The sequence below is a fragment of the Ammospiza caudacuta genome, chromosome 14 (assembly GCF_027887145.1).
Source record: "Ammospiza caudacuta isolate bAmmCau1 chromosome 14, bAmmCau1.pri, whole genome shotgun sequence".
In the NCBI taxonomy this organism is placed as follows: Eukaryota; Metazoa; Chordata; class Aves; order Passeriformes; family Passerellidae; genus Ammospiza; species Ammospiza caudacuta.
In genome coordinates this window covers 1388280-1404449 of record NC_080606.1, presented here as the reverse complement: position 1 = coordinate 1404449, position 16170 = coordinate 1388280, and the positions used below count along the sequence as shown (strand labels likewise).

Genomic DNA, 16170 nt, shown 5'->3' with positions numbered 1-16170 from the left:
GGGGCCCAGCAGTGTCCTGTGCCACCACCCAGCCCCTGCCAGGCCTGGCCTGGCACAGCAGCACTCACAGGGCAGAGAGGGGGCCCGGGAGGCTCAGCTGGGGCTGCTGCTCTGTCCCTGGGTCCCTCCCACCCTGATAAAGCTGCATGGGGTGCCAGCACTGTCCTGCTGAGGCTCTCCCCTCATCCAGAACATTCTTTTCTGAGACCTCTCCCTGCTGGCACAGCTGGACCCTGCTCACCCTGATCTTCCCAGGGCACAGAAAGGTGAAAGAGCAGCAACATCTGTCTGATTTCTGTTACTGGGGGCTTCTCCTGTTGCCTTTTCTGTGCCCCATGTTCCAAAGGGGATTTTCCAGGCACTGCCTGAGTCAAGCCCTGCTGCCCTTCCATGGACATGTGAAAGTAGGTGAAGAACAGAAACTTCCTGAAGGAGTCAGATATTAACTGGTTGAAGGCTGCATCCCAGTTAAAGCCTCTCAGGCAGGTGGGATTGTTTCCATGTTTTCCAGCCTGGCTGCTGTGGAGATGCAGACCTGGCTGCAGTTCCAGGCTGAGCAGAGCAGCAGGAAGGTGCTGAGGTTGGATTTTGTTTGGATTTCCAGGTGTTTCCAGTACAAACCTGCTGCTGACAGGCACTTGGGAGAGGCTGTCCCACTTCAGGAGGGAACAAGCGCAGCTCTGACAGAACCATCACACTCAGGAGCTGTTAATTTAATTTTATCCTTTTGTTTTTCTGAGCTGTTCTCACACCAAGTGATCTCAGTGCAGCTCCCAATATTCTCCATCATCCCAAGCCCTGGCTGATACCATGAAAATGCAGCTTTGCTTCAAACTGAGGTAACAATCAACAACTCCCAACAACTTCTGCAAGTCCAAGAGGAAATCCACCTCCCTCATCCCCAAGCATGATCCTGCTTCCAAACCCTCCTGCATCAGCACAGAGCATTCCTAAGGGAGGTGTTCCACAGAACCATGGAACTCTGCTTTCTGTACAGGAATTTTATTGAAATCAAGGTAATGGTATTTTACACTAATGCCTCAGTGCATCCTCAAGAAGGAAAGGAAGGATTTTCTTTAAAAATTGTTTGTACAGAAGACAAATCATCCAAATGAACATGGTACAGCACAATCCCTAAAACATGCACAGCTGGACCTGGGGCTGCAGGAGCAGGAGCTGCAGGGAGAGGGCTCCAACTTCACATTCAGCACAGAAAGAAGCAGGTGCCAGTGGCCACTGGCACTTTGTGGATAGCAAGATCCAATCACCCTTGGTGAAACTGCAGCCTAGCAGTGACAAATCCAAAGGAGGCACTGTTCCTAGGAGACTGTAACTCTACCTGGGCCCTGCTGGGAAGCTCCATGGCCAGAGCCACACGGGAAGGAGCAGCAGTGCCAGTGTCACCAGGACCTCGTGGCACACCACCCTGCCAGTGTCACCAGGACCTCGTGGCAGCAACTCCATGCTCCAGCTCAGGCACCACAAGAAGCCTCCCCTTCCATCCCTCGCCTTCCCTGGGCCAAAAGCAGATTCCTTCACCCTGAAGTGTTTCCATTTTTTCCCTGGGAAAGGAGCCCCTCAGCTCCAGGACAGAGGTGCCCCCAGCGCTTTCCCAGGCCCCAGCAGCTCCAGCTCCTCAGCCAGGCCTGGCTTGGGATGGAGATGTGCAGCTGGCACAGAAACAGCAGCCCTGAGCCTGCATTTGGTTAACAGCCTTGGGTTTGGTTTGAGATCCTCCCACAGGAGAACGTTCATCCTCTGGCAGAGCCTTTCTCCGTCAGACCTTGGGGAAAGTCACCAGCCACCAACTCCACCACTCATCCTCCAGTTTCAGTGCACACCTTCCAGGAGAAGCACAAGCAGCAGCTCCCTGGCACCTCAGCAAACCAGCTTGGCCCCAAATTCACTGTAGCCAGTGCCAGAATAATTCTCTAATTCTCATTGCAGTCCAGCCTCCAAAGAAGAGCAGGAGAAATCATCTGTGAGGAAGCAGATCCTGAACCGTGTACAACCAGCCCCATTGCTGTGTCTGTTCAGCTCCAGCCCAGGGGGAGATGAGGAAGAAGTGAGGATGAAGAGGCAGCCACTGCACACCCTGAGGTGACCCCACACCCTCCTCCTGCAGGATCACTGCAGGAACAGGGAGGAGTCCCCAGCAGCAGCACCTCCACCTGTGAGTGCACAAAGCCCAGGCCCCTTTTGTTCCTACCAGGGTGACACCGTGACCTCCCCATGGTGCAGCACTGGGAGCCACCAGCTGTGGCCAGATGTGCAGGAGAGGCTCTGTGGGACCCCAAACCCACCTGTCCCCGTTAGTTTGGCTCAGCCCACCCTGAACCTCCTCTGTGGGACAGCTCCATCGCAGGGGCAGAGCTGCAGCCACTCCTGTCCCCAGCCAGGGGAAGCCACAGGGACACGGGACCAGCATGCACTGAACCCTCCCAGGGGTGGCATTGGGACAGCAAAAGGAACACAAAAATCCTTTCAAGTAATTAACCCAGCCCACTCTTGAGGTCACGGCTGCAGAGCAGCGACCAGCTGGGTCTGTCTGGGTGATAAGGCAAACAGTCTGAAGGGATGGGCGGTGCAGGGTGGCAGTGGTGACAGGCAGGAGTCACTCTGGAGGTTCCTTCTTCACACTCTGCCTCATCTCCTGGTGAGCAGCTCCAGCTCCAGTTACTTCTGCACACAGCTGGGCCAGGCCAGCCCGCCACACACAGCTGACAGGATGATGTACAGGATCACCTGGAGAGGGAACGGGGGATTCCCAGCATTCACTGACTGCCACAGCATGACCTGGAAACCTCTGATGGTCAAAGCCTTGAAGAACCTGTCTGACACCCTCCTGTCCCTCCACACCCCTGCAGCTGAGAAGTCCCCATGGAGGTGACAAAGTGCTTCCCACCCTGCCCCTGCAGCTGCTCCATCCACAGTCCTTACAGCTGGAAGGGAACTGTCACACCAAAAAAGCCACTTCAGAGTCACAGATCAAGACCCCACGAGGACTGAGAGTTCAAAAGCCACCCCAGCTCAAGCAGGGCACCTCAGCTGCTCCTGGGGCAAGCAGGGGCAGCTCCTGGACAGGTGTCCCCATCTCCTCTCAGAGGGTCACAAAGGTTGGAAAAGACCTCCACAATCACAGAGTCCAACCTCTGATCAAATCCCCCCACATCCACTAAACCATGTCACCAAGTGCCACATCCACTCGTGTTCTGAACCCCTCCATGGTGACCCCAGCACTGCCCTGGGCTGGCAGGGAAGGACTTTTTCCTAATATCCAACCTGAACCTCCCCCCCAGTGCAACCTGAGCCCATTTCCCCACTTGCCTGGGAGAAGAGGCCAATCCCACCCCATCACAACCTCCTTCCAGGTGCTTGTAGAGCCAGAGGGTCCCCCCTGAGCCTCCTCCAGGCTGAGCCCCCCAGGCCCTCCCTGCAGTTCTGACTGCCCAGGCCCTTCACCCTCCTCATACAGGAGGCCCTGCCCTGGTTCTGCCCTCCCAGGCAGATGTGGGCACACACAGATGCCAGGACAGTGCCAGGGGTTTGGAGTTTGCAGGGGCTCAGCCTGGCACAGCAGCTCCAGGCCCCACACTCACAATGGACACGATGATGATGACGATGGTGAGCTTGAGGTTCTTCATACACATGGCTCGGGCAAGGTTCCTGCTGGTGGTTTTGAAAGTGACTGACTGCAAGGGAAAACAAGAGAAATCCCAGCATGGATTGGGTTGGAAGGGATCTAAAGCTCATCCAGTGCCACCCCAGCCATGGCAGGGACACCTCCCACTGTCCCAGCTGCTCCAAACCCCAATGCCCAGCCTGGCTTGGGCACTGCCAGGGATCCAGGGGCAGCCACAGCTGCTCTGGGCACCTGTCATGGAAAGCTTGTCCTCTCTGTACCCTGCAATTCCACACATTCAAAATAGGGTTTGGGCACTAAATGATCCCAACTCCCCGAGGCTGGGTCAGTGCAGCCATTCCCACAGCCAGGCAGGAGGCACCTGCCCCTGGGAGCAGCCACTCCAGCAGCTCATCCCACTGGGCAGTGGGCAGTGCCAGCTTTTCCTACAAACCACCCTCCTGAGGCTGCAGCAGGCAGGAACCACATCCTGGGAGCTGCAGCTCTGCCTTGGGGCCCATTCCCAAGGTGGGGAACATCAGCCCTGGATCTCCAGGGATGCCTCCTCCTGGGCTGTGGGACATTCCCACTGAAGGATGTTCCATCCCTCCATCTCCCTGAGCTTTCCAAAAGCCTGCACTCCCTGGGACAGCTCCTCCATGAGCTCAGCCCAGCTGCTGAAGGAATTCCAGTCCCTTTCCCTAAAGCTTTACCTGAGCTTTGAACACCTGGGAGCTCCAGGACTGCTCCCTGCTCTGCTGCCCTCCAAAGCAGGAGGGCTCTGGGACAGCTCAGGGATGTTTGGATCCCCACAGCCACACACAGGAGCTCCTGGCACTCTCCCAGCCTGAGGATTGGATGCCACAGGAGCTGGGCACCAAGCCAGGATGCTGCAGAGGAGGATGCTGAGCCAGGGCCAGGGATTCCCAAAGGAAACACAAAAAGCTTCCAGAGTGCACAGCACTTTGCTAGATAACTGTGCTTCATAATTACATTGATTTGGGTTTTTTTTCAGTCTTCATTTCCTCAGAAACACTCCAAGAAGCTCCAGAGTCTTTAAAGATTATTTAGATGCAACAACTCAGCTTTTTTTAATTTTAAATCAGCCACACTTTCCCTGCTGGTATCAGAACAACTCCACAGATGCACATTTTCCAGTTCATTTGCAGCCAGCTTCCAGGGAAGTGTAAATTGTGATTTTATCTCTCCTATCACTGCAGAGAGGGTTGTCCCCACCTTGGGCACAGGGATGAGGACAGGGATGTGTCACCCTTGGCTGGCTGTGGCACAGGGAGCAAGGGAAGCTGGAGCTTTCCCAAACTGGGAAACAGCTTGGAGGGGAAAGGATTCCCTGCAGGCCTCGATTCCTCTGTGTCCTTTAAGTGTCTCCAGGAGCTGTCCCCACCTCCCTGGTGCAGTGACACAACTTCCCCCCTTCCAGGACTTCCCCAGACTCACCGAATCCACGAGATTCTCTGTTTTATCAATCAGCAGCTCCAGCTTCTCTCCTCTTTGTGCCACAAGGTCTGGAGAAAAGAGACAAAAAAAATCCAGCTCTGAAGGTGAAATCCCAGGGCAAAAAGCTGCTCCCAACAGCCAAACCCAGGCCAGGAGCTCCTGGCTGCAGCTTCCAGCCCTCCTGGGATACCCAGGGCCTTAGGGAACAGCCTGACATCACACAGGCTGCACTTTGGGACTGAATTCTGCTCAGTTCCACATCTCACCCTCTGTTTTGGGTGGGCAGACCTGGCAGCAGCCAAACCCCAAATGAGAGCAGGTGCAGGGAGCCTTTCCCAGGGAAGCAGTACCTATGTTCCGGACCATGATCCCTTTGAGTTCATCGATCTGGGCTTGTGTCTCTGCCACCTGGTCTGGGCCCTTGCTCTCCGAGTGGTATTTCTGCAACAGAGAACATCATGTTGTACTCCTTGAGCAAGGTCTTATGAGCTCTGAGAGGAATTTGTTACACTTGAGATAGCTCTGCTACTTGGAATGGTTTAAAATGAGTAGGATGGTTTTTGAGGTTGTGTTGGAAACAGAAAATGGTTTAATAAAAGGCAAAATAACAAAGATAATAAAAATAATTTAATAAAGTGTAACAAAAGGCAAAGTAAAATAACAAAAGGCAAAATAAACAAGTTTTTCTTACAGAGAAAAACTTGAGTTAGGGGTAAGAGGTTTGTACTCCTGTTAAAACACTCTATAAAAGCGATTATTTCTTTTGTTTTCTTTTTTTTTTAGTGAATTACTGAGGAGGACCTCTTGGCTTCTGTCCAGTTGGGTAGCTCTAGTTCTGAGGTGAAGTCTTAAAGGTCTTATGAGGTGTCTTTTTACTAAATTGAGGAGAGAAACTTTTGGGCTTTTTGCCTTTGTAAGCAGACAAAGAATAATTTGGTCACTCCGTCAACAGGGGGCACATTCCTACAAGAACAGGCAGGGAAAACAGGAGCCTCAAAAGCCAGGAGCCAGGGAAAACAGGAGCCTCAAGAAGCCAACAGTTTGGGAGCAGCACACCAGATGTTGAAGGTCAGTGGGCCTGACTGAGTGGCCTGACTGCTCTCCCCAAAGGAATGGAGAGCCAGGAGCCATCCCATGTCCCAGAGCCATCCCAGAGGATCCCCCTGTCACCTCCTGGGTACAGCTGAGCCCTCACTGCCAGCCCTGCTGCTGCCAGCCCCTCTGGTGTTTGTCCTGAGCACCATTCCTGCCATCCCTCCCCCTCCATTCCCTTCTCTCAGCCTGTCCCCCCAGTTTGGGGATCCCAGGGTCCCCTGGTGACTGCACAGCTCGGGTGGGTGGGAGCAGCACGAGCCAACCTCAGGCTAAAGGAGCCTGAGTGCTTGCAGGATCAGTCAGGCCCAGTCAGCATCAGGGAACTGAGCTCTGCTATTCCTATTCAGGGATTTCAGTCACAACAGCTCTGCTCCATGATCACCCACGTAGCTGCTTAAATCCGAGTTTTTCCTGGTTAGGAGTTCCATTTCTGACAGCACAGGGAGCCAGTCTGACACTGCCACCCCCACCTGGGCAGCCACAACTCGTGGTGACAGCACCAAATCCAGCAGCTCCTCCTCCACCTCCTCAGGGGAGATTCCCAGGAGGTTTCAGGCTGGCCACAGTCATAGCTGGGCACTGGTTATACTGGAAGCATGGCACTGGTTATACTGGAAGCATGGCCTCCCTCTCCAGGATTATCTGAGTGCTGCACTGGAGCTGGGGCTGGATCTCTGCCTCACACAGGAACACACAGGAGAACATCTCAGCAGGGAATGTCAGCCCTCACATCCCATGGGACCAGGGAGGGAAGGGCTCTGTCAGCACTGAGCTCCCCTCAGCTGATCCTGCATCCCAGCAATGTGGAAAATCTCAGGCAGCTCCTCCTGTGCTCAGGGAGATGGAAAGGTTGGGATTTTAGAGGAATATCAGCCCCATGGCTCCAACGACAGCCTGGCTTTTCTGATAAGGCAATTCCAGCTTATTCCAGCCCTGAAGAGCTTATAAAGTGATGAGTCAGCACTTTGGGTAGTTTCAGTCCCCACACAGCAAAGCCTGGAGGAAAAGCTCCTTCCTCAGGCACAGGAAGTTAATCCTGTTCATTATTCACTGGCATTGCCATTCCTTGCTCTCCCCCTGCTGTGGAAGGCAAGGAGCAGCTCCTGGAATGAGCTCCTGTGACTCTCCCTGCTCCAAACCACCTGCACAGCCCCAAATCCCAGTGCAAAGCTCAGGCAGGAGCAGCACAGGTGCAAATCCTCCCTCAGAGCTCTGGCATCACCCTGCAGCCACCACACAACTGGCACAGCTGGGACTGCTCCACAACTCCTGCACTGGGGAGGGTTCAGCTGTGCCCACCAAGGGTCCCTCCTCCTGCAGCTGTGACAGCCCCAAACCTGGCCCTGCCATGGGATAAACAGCAACAGAGCCAAGCCCTCCCTGGAGAACAGCCCCAGCAGGGCTCTGAGGGCCTGGGGACACAAACCACAGGCTGGGGACAGCCCTAAAGCCACCATTCCCAGGACACCTCATCTTTAATCCAAGGGACACCTCAAACCCCCCTGTCCTGGATTGTCAAGCAAACTCTATCTATTTGCCATCTGTATGGAAGTTGTCTTCTGTTCAGTGGGCAGTTTTCCTTACCTCCCCCACACCCTCTCCTCCCTGGGGAGGGGACCTCGGCTGATATTGGGCTATTGAATGTCCCTGCATGGCTGATAAGAACTACAGCATCCCATTGGGAGATGTGAGCCCAGAGGGAGGAGCCAAGCATTCCCAACTGGATATAATCTGAGATCTTGGGACAACAGCACAGTTTTCTCCACTGGATTCCCCAGAGGAACAGCAGCTGCCTCTCCTTCCTGGATCTTCAGAGGAAGAATCCATCCTTCTCTACAGGATCCCTGCTCCAACAGAACCACCCCTGACACTGCAGGAGGGCTGAGCCACAATTCCAATGGGACTGCCACCAACACCCTGACCCACAGGGTGTCAGAATGTAGCTATGATATTTTTTGAAAAATCTTTTCTTTAAAATTTTTCCTCCTGAGAAGCTGGGAGGCCTCAGGAACAAAATGTAAACAATGATTATCTGCTACTGTGGAATGCAACAGGTGCATCTGTGATTGGTCTCATGTGGGTGTTTCTAATTAATGGCCAAGCACAGTCAGCTGGCTCGGACAGAAGCCACCCACAGGGTGTCAGGTTGGGTTCTGACTCTGTCAGTATTGTTTTTAGTTTACTGCACTGTTTATTTTATCCTTTTATTTTCTTCCCTATTAAAGAACTGTTATTCCTGCTCCCATATTTTTTGCCTGAGAGCACCTTAATTTAAAATTGATAGCAATTGGAAGGGAGGGGGTTTACATTTTCCATGTCAGGGGAGGCTCCTGCCCTCCTTAGCATTCACCTGGCTTTCCAAGCCAAGACACCCCCAAGCCCACCCGAGGGGCTCTGTGGGGAGGCTGGGCTGCAGGAGCTCAGGGCCTCACCAGCTGTGCAGCCAGCACAGAGGAGAACTCGCTGTTCATGGCGTAGGGCAGGGCGGTCTGTGCCCGCGAGCCGTACGTGGTCTGGAAGCGCTTCTTGATCTCGTTCAGGAACGTGAAGGCTCGGGAGCGCTCAAAGTCCTGCCAGCAGAGAGCACACACAGAGTCAGCAACAGCAGCTGCAGGGCTGGGGCTGCACTCCAGCTCTGGCACTGGCAGCCCCAGGGCTCCACCCCTGCCCTCAGCGGGAGCATTTCCTGCAGCACTCCCAGAATCCAGGAGCACCAGGAAATTCTACTGGCAGCTGGAGTGGTCTCTGCACCACCAACTATGGAATAATATCCCAATATTACCAGGTGGAACGTGCCCGGGCTCATCTGACCCTTGCTGCTGACCAGAGGCGGCAGCTGTGGTGTTTCACCACAGAGACACCTGTGGCTGGCTGGATGTTGCAGCTAGGCACTGGAACAAGTCCAGGCTAGAAGAACTCAGGTTTACCTCTGGTGAAAGTCCTTAAGCTAGGTGAAGAGGAAAAGGAGAGGATTCTGTCATAGAGTTTAATCCAGAGTTTTATTCCAGGATGACAGACCTCTGGATCTTGTAACAGCTACACACAGAATCCCGGCCGCATGGTCTCATTGTCTTTTTAAGCTCATGGGGAGGGGGAGGGAAGGGATAGGTGAGGCACCAACCAGGTGGGAGGAGGGGAAGGCTCAGGGGACAAGTGACACTTGGCTAGGCCAATGACCCCAGAGCTGAGGGGCATCTTTTGAACTGCACCAACCAGATAACGCCCCTGCTGGAATGTTAAGCTTGACAGACAGCCCTTAGCAGGAGGGCAAAGGGGGAAGGGAAAGGAGAGGTTGGCACACCTGGGGGGTTGGGATAGGTGAAGCAGGAAATGGCATCACACTGCAACAACCAACCCACTGCACTGAGACAAACTGGGCACAGGCAGGAACTTCACCCCACAACTCCCAACCCACAGGACTGAAAGCTCCCTCCCATGGAATGGATGATTCTGAAGGTCACTCCCAACCCAAACCATCCCACAACTCTGATCTGAGCTCTGGGCTGAGTTCAAACTATAACTGAGGCTAGAGCAGCTCCAGTGGGAGAAAAGGCACCTCAGAGCAGCCCTCACTAATAACTGCCACACCAAAACCAAAATTCCCCAATTTCCCAGGGCTGTAGTGGTGTCTCCAGTACTCACATCATCTGTGATGCACAGGTAAATGATTCTGTCCTGGCAGATGTAATGGAACAGGTAACTGCAGGGAATGGAAAGGAACAAACAAAATGTCATTGGAAGCTGCCACATTTCCAGAATTTCATTTTCCAGAAGCCACTGCTGCCTGTGGGGGCTTTGGGGGCTGGCAAGAGAAAATCCAGGTTATTCTATGGAGCTGGCACAGATAAACATGTCCAAGGTAAATGTCCAGGGAAGTGAGGCTGGGGCAGAGGTCTCTGTTCTGAAGGTCTGCTCCTATAAAAAGTTCAAAAATCCTTGCACATCCACAACTCTCCTGGAAAGAGTGAAGTGAAACTTGTCTGGTACCACCCTGCAGACTCCTCAGAGAGGCCAAGAGCAGAGAGAGAGAAACCCAAGAATTCCTGATGCCAGAAGGGTGCTTTTTCTTGGAGATTTATACAAAAGACACAAAGAAAAAACAAAAAGAACTCATTAAATGAATTTAAGGAGTTCAAAGAAACTCAAGTTTTTCCTGTTTCAGAACAGGATGAATTGTCTTGGACAGAACCCAGGGAGTTTTTCAGCCCATAGGCTGGGAGGCAGAGCATCCCTGGGAGGCTCCAGACAGAGGAACAGCTCCAAGTGCTCACTGAGCTTCACAGCTCCCACATTCTGCCCAAAATGCACCACAGCACTCCTGAAACTCAGCTTTCCACTTGGCTGAACAGCACTCAAGGCAAAGTTTTTTCAAAGGAATAACTTAAAATATTAAAACTTATCCTTAAAATTTCAGCATGAGAGAAGAGCTGCAGCACCCAAGGTGTGTCAGACTCCAGAGCAGGCACTGCGCCCAAAACATCTCCCACAGGCTGTGCTCCTGAGCATGTGGGAAGCCCAGCCCAGTTCTGCATCCTCAGAACAGCTCTGACACAACAGCTTGGGCACCAGAGAGGATCCAGCCATGCTGCCATTTCCAAAAAAAGAGCTGGAATGGGCTCCAACACCTCTAAATCTGTTTTTTTTCCACAGTTGTTCTAGTTTGTTCCTATTGACTCACCCACTTCCCACGTGCAGGGAGTCTCAGGTGATGAAGCATCTCCTGCCTGTCCTACCAACACTGACCAAGGGTTCAGAGAGCTGGGAAAATCCTGGGAATGACCCCTCTGTCCTGCAGACTGGATTGGGGGCAGCTCAAGATGTGATCTGTGAGCACAGGATCTACAGGCACCCCAGGAAGGGTGACAGTTTCACCTAAAGCCACGTTCAAGCCTCAGAAAATCCAGGGGAAGCTTCCAGAAGCCAAACTCCAAAGATTCCAAAGCAGGGCATCCTCCAGCTCACTTTGGATTATAAAAATGGAAAATATTATAAAATGAAAAATTTGATTTTGTATCAACTGCTTTGTGCTTCTGCTGGAGCTCAACTCAAATCCTGGTTATGCTGCAGAGTTCTGGGGGACAGAAGTAGCTACTGAGCTGGTGGCACATTCCATCAAATGGGAATTTGGATGGAAAAACCTGCAAAATCACAGAAAAAACCCCAAACACGCCCAGTTTGTCCCTGCCCTCATGCATCCCCAGAGCCAAGGAGGGGGGTCACTCACCTGCCATGGGAATAGGTCAGTTTGTTGTTCTCAGATGGGATTTTGGCCAGGATCTGCTCGGTGACCTCCAGGAAGTTGCCCCCACACCAGGCGTGCTTGGCCAGGATGGTGGTGCCCCTCGCCACCACTGCAAACAGGATGGCCATGGCTGCTGTCCTGCTGGGGACAAACAGGGACATCAGCACTGGGGCACCCGCAGGGTGGCACAGGGACCTGCACAGTGTCCCCTGGCACAGACAGCAGGGGGTGGGCAGTGTCCCCTGTGGAGCACAGGGAGCAGGGCATGGGCAGGACTCAGCTGTGACACTGCAAAGTTCCCTCATTTCCCCTTTTAGCTCTGCTCCCAATGACACAAAACCCCCTAGAAAAAGGGGTTTTTATCACCTCTGTGCCCTGTGAGGGTGGCAAAGCTGAGGTTGTCCAGAGAAGCTGTGGAGCCAGCATCTCTGCCTGAAGAGAAACCAAGGCAGAAACCAGACCCTACAAGTTTGTGAGGATGAAAGCAAACTAAACCTTGGAAAAGTCACATTCAATGCTGCTCACAGCAGAAGGAAGGGCAAATCCCACAGCCAGAGCAGCTGTGGCCGCCCCTGCATCCCTGGAAGTGGCCAAGGCCAGGCTGGATCAGGCTTGGAGCCACCTGGGGTAGCAGAAGGTGCTGGGAGTTGGAACTGGATGAGCTTCAAGCTCCATTCCAACCCAAACCATTGTGGGATTCCCTGAGTCTCCAGAGCTGGAAAAACATCCCTGCTGCCACAGAAAGGGACACTCTTAATCAGCTCAAGTATCAGCACATTAATCTAGGGCCGGAGCCAGATCTAACACATGGAGCACATGGCAGAGCCCAGCTGGCACAGCTGCCCTGCTCCTCCTGCACATCCATAAGCCTCTTTTCTGCTCAGCAAGGACTTAGGACGACTTTGGACCCTGCAAAACCCAAAAATCTCATTTTTCACTTTGTACTTAGGCCCTGCTTATGACCTGCTCTGTTCTGTGCACGATCACAGAGCTCTCCTGAAGGCCCAGGAGAGCTCTCTGGGAACAGCCACAGAGCAGCAGGGCTGCCTGAGCTTCTGGAGCCAGATTCTCCATCCTCCTGGCACTGCCTGGTGAGAATTAGGGATCTCTTCTGGATTAACAAGGCCATGAAGGGAGATCCAACCCAGCAGGGCTCACCTGGGCAGGCTGAGCCCCACAGATCCAGGCTTGGCCAGCACCAACCAGAGCTTCTCCCACAGTCTGAGCCCAGCACTGGAGGGGAAAAGGATAAAGTCATGGATTTGCTCACAGGACAGACTCCACACAACCACCTGGGAGCGCTGCCAAGGGGAACAGAACCATGGAATGGCTGGGGCTGGAAGGGACCTCAAGACCATCTCCATGGCAGGGACATCTCCCACTGTCCCAGGCTGCTCCAGGCCTCATCCAGCCTGGCCTTGGACACTGCCAGGGATGCAGGAGCAGCCACAGCTGCTCTGGCTGTGGGATTTGCCCTTCCCTCTGCTGTGAGCAGCATTTCATGTGATTTATCCAAGGTTTAGTTTGCTTTCATCCTCACAAACTTGTAGGGTCTGGTTTCTCCCTTGGCTGCTCTTCAGGCAGAGATGCTGGCTCCTGCAGGAAGCTTCCAAGGAATTGCTTGCTCCTTTATGTTTCAGCTCTGAGTAATCTCCACTTTGGCTCATTTTCAGGTCAAAATGCTCCTGTCTTAAATAATATTGTGAGCTAACTCAGCCCAGGGAGTTCACTGCACCCTCCTGTCCCTGCAGAGCCACTGGACACAGAGGCTCTGGCCAGCCCAGGGTGGAGCAACACCAGGGCACAGGCTGGAATCACAAACACCTCTTGAGCAATCAGCTGAGTGTCCAGCACCAGGAAACCACTGCCTGCTCCTGCAGCCACCCAGGAGCCACAGAAAGGAGCAGCTGTAGCAGAAAACACAGCCCAAACCCTGCAAGGACACTGAGACTGAGGGTAGAGAGCCCACACAGACCCCTCAGTGCCCTGAGCAGAACAAATGCAGCCCCAGCTGAGGATTGGGAAGTGTTTAGACAATTCCTGCAAATCCCTGCTCTTTTAACAGCGGATGTTGGTGGAACTGAGGTGACACCTCAGCAGCAGCAGTGAGGTGGCACTCACTGGCACTGTGGGACCCACAGTCCTCAATTCCCTGGGTTCCTGGCTCTCCCTCCCTGGGCTCACACCCTCATGCCCCCGGAGTTCACAGCCCTGACTCCCCAGATTCCTGGCCCTCATCATGCTCAGGGCACGGGAGCTCTGTGCCTGGCAGGAACACCAGCCCCAGCTCTGAGCAGAAGGGGTTACATGAAGTAGAAGAGATTAACCAGGAGCATTTCCCTCCCTGAGCAGCCAGTACCAGCTGTGTGTTACTGCTGTTAGTGACACAAATCTGTTAAACTGCCACAGAAGGTCCTTCCTCAGCAGTTACAACAGTCAGGAATGAAATCCCTTCAAATTAACCCCTCTGCAGAGCTTTTTCCTACCTAAACTTACAACATTACACAGCTAGAAGCAGCCAAGACCAAGCCTTCCAAAAAGACCCTGAAAGATGCACAAGCTGCTGCCTCTGGGGACTGAAGTGAGGGATCCTAGAAACCCAGAAGGGTTTGGGTTAGAAGGGACCTCAAAGCCCACCCAGAGCCACCCTGCCATGGCAGGGACACCTTCCACTGTCCCAGGCTGCTCCAGCCCCAGTGTCCAGCCTGGCCTGGGACACTGCCAGGGATCCAGGGGCAGCCACAGCTGCTCTGGGCACCTGTGCCAGGCCTGCCCACCCTGCCAGGGAACAATTCCTCCCCAATACAAGGGCACAGAAAAACCTTCTAAGGAACATCAGAAACACAGGCTCAGTCCCAGCATGATGTTTACAACTCCTGTAAGGATGATTTACTGTTTTCCAGCCACTCTTCTGGCCCAGAAGATTCCCAGCTTAGTGCCAGTGAGCCATGGAAGGTCCCTGCCTGCACTTGCAGAAATCCTCTTACCAGAAAGCAAAGGGCACCACGCCGCCCCGCCGTTCAAGCACAGAACAAGGGAACAAGGGGAGGTGTTGCAACCCAGCGAGCTGCAAACTGCTGCAATAAAGAGATCGTTTGAGCAGGGTGAGCTCAGCAGAAAGCAGCCCGAGCTTCCCTTTAACCTCTGCTGGGCAGCTGGAAAAATCATTACTTCATTACAGAATATTGCACCGTGAAGTCCTGCGGCTCTCCTGTTCATTTTGAAACTGAGAATTGCAACATTTGTGCTCCAACTTATCCCACGTTCAGCCTCCCTTCTGCACACAGAATTTACTTCAGGTGCCCCCAGTGCATCACTATGGAACAAATCACCAAGGAAATCAATCCCCGTGCTCTTCCAGCCTCATCACCTTTACTGGAGGCAGCATTGCAGGGGTTGGAGTGGGGTAAGGACATGCAATACCACGGTGATTGAGTAAGCAGCTCTCTAAAAAGGGAACACATGCAGCCCAAAGCATGGAATCAGGGAATTGCTGAGGCTGGAAAAGCCCTGCAAGAGCACCAAGTCCAGCCATCCCCCAGCACTGCCAAGGCCACCCCAACCCGTGTCCCCAAGTGCCACATCCACACGGCTTTGAAATCCCTCCAGGGACGGGCACTCCACCACTGCCCTGGGCAGCTGTGCCAGGCCGGACAGCCCTGTCCAGGCCAGAATGTCCCCAACATCCCACCTGACCCTGCCTGGCACAGCCACATCCTGTCATGCTGTGGCTGTTCCATGGCAGCAGGGCCGACTCCCTCCATCTCCCTGCACCCCCCGCCAGCACACCTGTGGTTAATTAATTAATTAACAAATTAACCCATGTAGTGCTACATCTGCAACGCCGTCCACCCCCAGACACACCAGTAACACCTCAATAACACGCCAGTAATACACGGGTAACACCCCAGTAACAAGCGAGTAACACACTAATGATACCCCAGTAACAGACCAGTGACACACCAATAACATCCTAACAACGTACTGGTAACAGCCCCGGTAACAGGCTGATAACACAGCAATAACACCCCAGTAACACAGAGATATAACAGCCAGTAATACCCCAGTAACACAGTGTTATAATATCCAAGTAATACCCCAGTAACACGGCAATAACACCCCGGTAACACAGTGATATAACATCCCAGTAATACCCCAGTAGCACAGATTATATAACACCCCAGTAACATGCCGGTAACACCCCCAGTAACAGGCCAGTAGTACACTAATAACACATCAGTAACATTAATAATATCTCAGTAACACGGCAATAACCCCTCAGTAACATCCCAGTAACGCAGCAATAACACCCCAGAAACACACCAATAACTCCCCAGTAACGTGCCGGTAACGCCCCCGGTAAGAGGCCTGTACCACGCCAATAACATGCCAGTAACACACCAGTAACAGCCCAGTACCACACCAAGAGCACACCAGTACCAGGCCCGCCGCTGTCCCGTGACACGCCAGTCACACTCCGGTAATCCCCGGTCACCCGCCGTGACCCCGTGCCCGTGCCCCGCTCCCGGTGCCGAGCGCGGCCTCCTCCCGCCGGCAGCGCCTGAGGCCCGCGGGGCCGGGGCTGTGCTCGGCCGGAACCCCCGCACCCGAACCCCCAGACCGGCCCGGCCCGGCTCGGCCCGACGCGGCCCGGCCCGGCCCGGCTCCGGGCCGCCCCGGCCCCCCGCGCTCACCGGCGCTCCCGGGCCCCGCCGGCCCCGCTCGGCCCCGCCCGGCCCGGCCCGGCCCGGCC

At 53.9% G+C, this 16170-nt stretch overlaps 1 protein-coding gene across 6 annotated transcripts; it reads right to left on the bottom strand.

Annotated features, from left to right (window-relative positions):
- Window positions 1-381: 381 nt before the first annotated feature.
- Window positions 382-16167, bottom strand: VAMP7 (vesicle associated membrane protein 7). 6 transcript variants are annotated; one of them, XM_058813887.1, is made up of 8 exons: window positions 16112-16142; window positions 11400-11558; window positions 9818-9875; window positions 8608-8745; window positions 5431-5521; window positions 5081-5148; window positions 3600-3692; window positions 382-2745 (listed from the first exon to the last, which is right to left on the bottom strand). In XM_058813887.1, the coding sequence occupies exons 2-8, from the start codon at window positions 11543-11545 to the stop codon at window positions 2677-2679; spliced, it is 663 nt and encodes a 220-aa protein (XP_058669870.1). In that variant the 5' UTR covers window positions 11546-11558; window positions 16112-16142; the 3' UTR covers window positions 382-2676. The 6 variants fall into 6 exon arrangements, with proteins under 6 accessions (XP_058669870.1, XP_058669872.1, XP_058669873.1 ...); XM_058813889.1 differs by lacking the exon at window positions 16112-16142 and adding an exon at window positions 15858-16015 and having other exon boundaries at window positions 11400-11555; XM_058813890.1 differs by lacking the exon at window positions 16112-16142 and adding an exon at window positions 15852-15876.
- Window positions 16168-16170: the final 3 nt, after the last annotated feature.